This window comes from Elephas maximus, chromosome 3 (genome assembly GCF_024166365.1).
Source record: "Elephas maximus indicus isolate mEleMax1 chromosome 3, mEleMax1 primary haplotype, whole genome shotgun sequence".
NCBI lineage: Eukaryota > Metazoa > Chordata > Mammalia > Proboscidea > Elephantidae > Elephas > Elephas maximus.
In genome coordinates this window covers 53,095,126-53,103,357 of record NC_064821.1, presented here as the reverse complement: position 1 = coordinate 53,103,357, position 8,232 = coordinate 53,095,126, and the positions used below count along the sequence as shown (strand labels likewise).

Below are 8,232 nucleotides of genomic sequence, written 5' to 3'. Positions count from 1 at the left end.
TGGTAGTCCATGGTATATATTCAATATTCTTTGCCAGCATCATAATTCAAATGAGTCAATTCTTCTTTAGTCTTCCTTATTCATTTTCCAGCTTTCACATATCTATGAGGTGACTGAAAATACCATGTCTTTGGTTAGGTGCGTCTTAGTCCTCAAAGTAACATCTGCGTTTTTTTTTAACACTTTAAAAAGTCTTTTCCAGCAGATTTGTCCAGTACAATCCATTGTTTGATTTCTTGACTGCTGCTGCCATGGGCATTGATTGTGGATCCAAGTAAAAAGAAATCCTTGACAACTTCAATATTTTCTCCATTTATCATGATGTTACTTATTGTTCCAGTTGTGAGAATTTTTCTTTTCTTTGTGTTGAGGTGTAATCTATACTGAAGGCTGTGGTCTTTGATCTTCATCAGTAAGTGCTTCAAGTCCTCTTGGCTTTCAGCAAGGAAGGTTGTGTCTTCTGCATATTGCAGGTTGTTAATGAGTCTTTCTCCAATCCTGATGCCCTGTTCTTCTTCATTTAGTCCAGCACACAGACTAAGTATGATGAAAGGATACAACCCTGATGCACACCCTTCCTGATTTTAAACCACGCAGCACCCCCTTGTTCTGTTTGAATGACTGCCTCTTGGTCTATGTACAGGTTCTGCATGAGCATAATTAAGTGTTCTGGAATTCCCATTCTTTGCAATGTTATCCATAATTTGTTATGATCCACACAGTTGAATGCCTTTCCATAGTCAATAAAACACAGGTAAACCACTTTCTGGTATTCTCTGTTTTCGGCCAAGGTCCATCTGACATCAGCACTGATATCCCTTGTTCCACGTCCTCTTCTGAATCCAGCTTAAATTTCTGGCAGTTCCCTGTTGATGTACGGCTGCAACCATTTTTTGATTATCTTCAGCAAAATTTTACTTGCATGTGATATTAATGATATTGTCCAATGACTTCTGCATTCCGTTGGATCACCACTCTTTGAAATGGCACAAATGTGGGTCTGTTTCAGGCAATGGCCAGAAAACTGCCTTCCAAGTTTCTTTGCATAGACAAGTGAGTGCTTCCAATGTTGTATCACTTTGTTTAAACATTTCAGTTGGTATTTCATCAATTATTGTAGCCATGTTTTTTGCCAATGCCCTCAGTGCGGCTTGGACTTCTTCCTTCAGTACTATGAGTTCTTGATCATATGCTACCTTCTGAAATGGTTGGCCACCAATCAATTCTTTTTGGTACAGTGACTCTGTGTATTCCATCTTTTTTAATTTTCCATAAAGATTGTAGCCTAGAAAACCCTATTTGGCAGTCCTACTCAGTCTCATGTGGTCATTATGAGTTGAAAATTGACTCAACAGCATACAACAACAGGACTAGGAAGCCTTGGAAGGAAATGTGGAGTGATTAAGGGGTATGAGGTTCCATTGAAGGCAATGAAAATGTTCTACAATTTATTGTGTGATGGTTACATGACTCTGTGAGTATACTAAAAACCACTGATGTGTACATTTAAATGGATAAATTGCATGGTATTTGAATTAGATCTCAACAAAGCTGTTTAAAGAAAAGAATATACTGTCAACCACAAGAGGCCTTTCTGGTCTTAGCAAAATGACTTAATGGTGGACTTCAAGACAGTGTGGCGGGGAGGTGGGAGGGTGGTCTGAAGGCTAAGCAGCCTTACTTACCAGGTAGGGCCCTCCCACAGTGAATTTACTCTAAACCTTTGGTTTCTCCCATTGATGGTATGGAGCTTTCTGGGACTCCCATCCCATTTCTATCCCATTGGCACAGAAATCCCCAAAATGGAAGAAATCAAACACAGACACCAAAATGATCACTCCCACACTTTTTCCTTACAAGCGCTCGCTCTTCACACTTTTATTGTTAATGATCTTCACATGGCAGATACAGGACTGTCTTCTTCCATCATCCAAACCCACCCTTGAAGACCACCACTGACCAGGAAACACCACTCTTTTTAAAATGACCCCCCCTTTTTATCATTATTGGAACAATTGCATCAGTTCTTAGGACAGTCTGAGAGTGTTGAAGGGTGACCAGCACATTTGCACATGCAAAAATGAGTATCCCCAAGCCCCCAGCAACAATTTCCAGAATTTACCATTGGCCAAAGGTGATTTTTGAGGCTTTGGGTTCATGAGCTTTCTTTGCTGCTGAAAGGGCTTGAAAACCCTCAAGAACTGAGAGGAAAGGGTATAGTTCAGGAGTGTGAACATTTATGGGACAAAATTTTGTCATGAGGATAAGGAACAGCCACAATTTTTCATGCTTGTGAGGGTTCATTTTTGGAGCGGGCAAAAGGATTCCAGTTTGTGAAAACTGAAAACTAATGACAGTTTTTACTCGGGTGGAAAATGTGAACACTGTGACGTAGGCCAAGGATATTTTTCTGCCCATGTGGGGATCTCATAAGACCCTTCTCCTGGACCAATATCAGACCCCATACTTCAGCCAGTCGATTAATTAAATAACACAAGTTATAAAACTTTAAAAATGGGGGCATTTACAGTCAGGGACATAAATACGTGCCTTTAAAAGTGTCTACATACAAATTTACAGAGTTGCAAGATCAACCATAGTAGCCCTGAAAAAAAAAATCCCTTTATTGTGTGACAGCTCGTACTCTTCAAAGTTCTCCCTTCGACCTGGGGTTTGAGACATCACTACTGAAAATGAAGCTGAGGAAACAGCACCAAAGTGGCCTCAGACATCCTCATCCGGGATCTGCTCCAAAGGCACAAAACCCAAGAACTTCACTGAGCTAGGTCTCAACTCCTAGCTCAGCTCACCCGTTTCTCCGAGACATGGACTGTTTCACCAGAGAGCAGGAGTCAACCCATCACTCCCTGGCAGGTGATTTATTGTCTCTGGAAATGTCTTTTGCCTTCACCCCTGTGCTTTTGAATTCTCCAACTTTATTTTTCATTTCCCAATTGTTTTTTTGTTTCCATTTGCTCATTGGAGAAGCTCAGATGCTAAAGGTGTCTATGAGCCTACCAGGTGAGGTACAGAGTGCACAGGAGATGCCCCCTGCCCCCACGTACCACCCAACTGCCCTGCCCAGGGAGGAGCAGGATCTATAAAAGGACACAATGTCTTTCTCTCAGATGCACCTGCTCTGGATTTCTCTGCAGAGACTCAAGACCAATGGTCTGACTCGAATCTCTAATCTGGAAATGACTCAGGAGCCAACAGCTCAGTTTGCTTAGGCCAGGACAAGAGTTTTCCAAGAGCTACAGCCAAGGGGAATGTTCCAGAAAGGCTGCAATGTGTCTACACGATACTGATTCCCAGAGATGTACAGGGAGAGGGACACCAGGGGGTGGGGTAGTAATGAAGGGGAAGTTGGCTTCTCCTGAAGGGCCTCCTTGGACAGGAGTGATGCAGACCCCTGAGCCAGACCAAAGTCCCCACAGTGGCAAAAGACAATTGGAGAAGCAAACAGAAGGGCCAAGGAGCTCTTGAAAAATTGCATAGTAGGAGGGGTCCCACCCCAACAGGAAAGCTGAGCTGCAGAACATGGCCCAGGAGGGCTGCACTCCAGCATCACCCCAGAGGGCGGGGTGGAATCAGCTGCCATGCTGCCTCCCTGGGGTTCAGGACCCCTCTTTGAGGACCACTCATGCATACGTACTCACACACACGCGCATACACACACACACACACAACACACGCTCCCTCCCTTTCTCTTGCAGGCTCACACTGGAATGGGTTGGTACTCTGTGCTGGGCAGACCGCCAGTCCCTTTGGCTTTACTGGTTCCAGGTCACTTCAGGTGCTGAGGAGAAAAAGAAAAGAGAAATAATAACACTGTTGTTGTTAGCTTTCATTGTGTCAGCGCCAAATCATAGTGATCTTATGTACAACAGAACAAAACATTGCCCAGTCCTGAACCATCCTCACAATTGCTGGTATGTTTGAGCTCATTGTTACAGCCATTGTGTCACTCCATCTCATTGAATATCTCCCTCTTTTTCATTGACCCTCTACTTTGCCAAGCATGATGTCCTTCTCCAGCAATTGGTCCCTCCTGATGACGTGTCCAACGTAAGCAAGATGAAGTCTTGCCATCTTCACTTCTAGGGAATATTCTGGCTGTACTTCCTCCAAAACTGATACAAATAATAATGGTGGCCACATATTCAGACCCTACTGTGGGCTGTTCATGCATTATCTCATTCAAGTTATTTTTAACCAAACTGCTTATTGAAGTATATCACACATACAGAGAAAAGCACAGCTTGATAAATTTTCACAGTGAACACACCTGTGTAAGCAGCACCCAGCTCAAGAAACAGATTAACAGCTTCCCATTAGCCACCACCTTCCCTGTCCCCTTTCAAGATAATCACTAACACTCCCCGTCCCGCTGTGGATTGAATTGTATCCATAAAAATATGTATTTAAGTCCTGGCCCCTGTACTGTAGAGGTGATCCTGTTTAGAACCAGGGTTTTTCTTTTGTCATGTTAATGAGGCCATCCCAGAATAGCATAGATACTAAAGCCTAATCACTTCTGAGTTATAACACAGACACACACACAGGGGGAAAGAGACGTCAAAGAATGCCAAGGAATACACAAAGGAATGCCAAGGAGCTCCTGGGGGTACCAACAAGGAAAGACCCTAACCTAGAGCTGATGCCATGAATTTGGACTTCTAAACTCCAAAACTGAAACAATAAATTTCTGTTCTTTAAAGACACCAACTTAAGGAACATTTCTCACCCCTAAGGATAACCACCACCCAGACCTCTATCACCATGGAATGGTTTTGCCCATCTTTTTTAACTTAGATAAATAGTCAGTGTCATGAATTGAATTCTGTCCCCCCAAAATGTGTGTATCAATTTGGCTGGGCCATGATTCCCAGTATTATGTGATTGTCCACCATTTTGTCATCTGATGTGATTTTCCTATGTGTTGGAAATCCTGCCTCTATGATGTTACTGGCGGGGGGAGGGAGGGATAGGCGGCAGTTATGTTGATGAGGCAGGACTCAATCTACAAGATTAGATTGTGTTTTAAGCCAATCACTTTTGAGATATAAAAGAGAGAAGGAAGCAGAGAGATAGGGGGAACTCATACCACCAAGAAAGCAGTGCTGGGAGCAGAGTGTGTCTTTGGACCCGGGGTTACTGCATGGAGAAGCTCCTAGTCCAGGGGAAGACTGATGATAAGGACCTTCCTCAAGAGTCAACATAGAAAGCCTTCCCGTAGAGCTGACACCCTGAATTTGGACTTTTAGCCTACTTTACTGTGAGGAAATTAATTTTCTCTTTGTTAAAGCCACCCACTTGTGGTACAGCAGTACTAGATACCTAAGACAGTCAGTATATATCCTTTTGTGTCTGGCTTCTCCCACTTCACATTATGTTTGTGATATTCATCCATTTCAAGCATGAGGTCATAGTTCTTTCCATCTCATTGCTGTATAGTATTCTATGGTAGAAATATGCCATAATTTTTCCACCTATTCCACTTGTGATGGACAACTGGGTAGTTTCCAGTTTGTGACTACTGTGAGTGCTATACACATTCCTGTATGTGTCTACAAGACACCATGGTGCACGTATACACGTTTCTGCTGAGTGGAAACATGTGGCTGTGGGGTATACATAAACATTCTTGTATATGTCTTCTTGTACACACATGTACACATTTATATTGAATGTATCCCTGGTATATTGTTGGGTCCTAGGGTATACATAAGGAGCCCTGGTGGTGCAAGTCTAGTGGCAGGTGACACGAGCCCCCATTTTATACATAAAGAAAAGGAGGTTCAGGGAGGGGAAATAACAGTTGCAAGGTCAGACTGATGATGAGTGGCAGAGGTGAGACTTAAACCCAGGTCCCACAGACTTCATAGCCTGTGAGCTCTTTCTAATAGGTGGGGATGGTTTTGCCTACATGGTTCCTCCATAGAAACCATATTCACAGTGCTCGGCACAGAGCTGGGCATGGGTGACCATTTAATAACATTTGGGTGTCATTGGGTCAAATATGAGGCTAGAATGAGGCTGGGCCTAGTTCTGGGGTTCAGTTCTCTCACCAGGAGGGCCTAACCACTTTACTATTCCTATTACTACTAATAACTATTATTAGTACTGTTCATAATAACTACTATTATAATTATTGTTAATACTATTATATTATAATAATATATAATACAGTATGTTGTTGTTGTTAAATGTTCCTGAGTCAGTTCCAACTTGTAGCAACCCTATGCACAAAAGAATGAAATTCTGCCTGGTCCTGCATCATCCTCACAATTTTTGCTACGTTTGAGCCCACTGTTGTAGCCACTGTGCCAATTCATTTGTTGAGGGTCTTCCTCTTTTTTGTTGACCCTCTACTTTAACAAGCATGATGTCCCTCTCTAGCGACTCGTCCCTGCTGATAACTTGTCCAAAGTACATGAGACGATCACGCCATTCTCACTTCTAAGGAGCATTCTGGCTGTACTTTTTCCATGACAGATTTGTTCATTCTTCCGGCAGTCCATGGTATATTCAATATTCTTCCCCAACGCCATAATTAGAAGCCATCAATTCTTTTTTGGTCTTCCTTATTCACTGTCCAGCTTTCACATGCATATGAGGCGACTGAAAATTCTATGGCTTGGATCAGGCAGACCTTAGTCCTCAAAGTGACAGCTTTGCTTTTTAACACTTTAAACAATCTTTTGTAGCAAATTTGCCCAATGCAGTAAGCCATTTGACTTCTTGACTGCTGTTTCCATGGCCACTGATTATGGATTAAAGCAAAATGAAATCCTTGACGACTTCAAAATTTTCTGTCTATCATGATGTTGCTTATTGATCCAGTTGTGAGGGTGTTTGCTTTCTTTACATTGTGGTGTAATCTGTACTGAAGGCTGTAGTCTTTGATCTTCATCAGTAAGTGCTTTAAGCCCTCTTCACTTTCAGCAAGGAAGGTTCTATCATCTGCATATCGAGGTTTGTTAATGAGTCTTCTTCCAATCCTGATGCTGTATTCTTCACATACGCCAGTTTATCAGATTATCTGCTTAGCATACAGATTGAATAAGTATAGTGAAAGGATACAACCCTGACACACACCTTTCCTGATTTTAATCCTCAGAGCGTCTCCTTGTTCTGTTCAAACAATTGCCTTTTGATCTATGTACAGGTTCCTCATAAGGACAATTAAGTGTTCTAGAATTCTCAGAGCATTTAACGTAACCCATAACATTCTTCACAATGTTATCCATAATTTGTTATGATCCCCACAGTCAAATGCCTTTGCACAGACAATAAAGCACATGCAAACATATTTCTGGTATTCTCTTTCAGCCAAGATTCATCTGATCCCTCCCTCCATATCCTCTTCTGAGTCCAGCTTGAATTTCTGTAGCTCCCTGTCAATGGACTGCTGCAACCTCTTTTGAATGATCTTCACAAAATTTTACTTGCATGTGATATTAATGATCTTGTTCGATAATTTTCACATTCTTTTGGCTCACCTTTCTTTTGAATGGGCACAAATATGAATCTCATCCAGTTGGTTGACCAGGTAGGTAGCTGTCTTCCAAATTTTTTGGCATAGACAAGTGAGTGCCTCCAACGCTGCATCCATTTGTTGAAACATTTCAGTATTCTGTCAATTCCTGGAGACGATTTTTGCCAGTGCCTTTTTTTTCAGTGCAGCTTGGACCTCTTTCTTCAGTACCATTGGTTCTTGATCATATGCTACCTCTTGAAATGGTTGAACGTCAAACAATTATTTTTGGTACGACTCTGTGGATTCATCTTCTTTCGATGCTTCCTGCATCATTCAATATTTTGCCCATAAAAATCCTTCAATATTGCAACTAGAGGCTTAAATTTTTCTTCAGTTCTTTCAACTTGAGGAATGCTCAGCATGTTCTTCCCTTTTGGTTTTCTATCTCCAGGTCTTTGCACGTGTCATTATAATACTTTACTGTGTCTTCTTGAGCCACCCTTTGAAATCTTCTGTTCAGCTCTTTTACTTCCTCATTTCTTCCATTTGCTTTAACCACTCTATGTTCAAAAGTAAGTTTCAGAGTCTTCTGACATACATTTTGGTCTTCTCTTTCTTTCCTGTCTTTTTAATGACCTTTTATTTTCTTCACGTATGATATACTTGATGTCATTCCACAACTCATCTGGTCTTTGGTCATTAATGTTCAATGCAACAAATCGATTCCTGAGATGGTCTCTAAATTCAGG

The 8,232-nt window shown here is 41.8% G+C and overlaps 1 protein-coding gene across 5 annotated transcripts in view; it reads right to left on the bottom strand.

The window, feature by feature from the left end:
- Positions 1-2,981: 2,981 nt before the first annotated feature.
- PRDM2 (PR/SET domain 2) overlaps positions 2,982-8,232 on the bottom strand; it is a 173,773-nt gene continuing 168,522 nt past the window's right edge. For all 5 annotated transcript variants that reach the window (XM_049877965.1, XM_049877966.1, XM_049877964.1 and 2 more), the window contains one exon: positions 2,982-3,799. In XM_049877965.1, coding sequence (XP_049733922.1) covers positions 3,774-3,799 — 26 coding nt within the window. In that variant the 3' untranslated portion in view covers positions 2,982-3,773. The remainder of the gene's footprint in view (positions 3,800-8,232) is intronic.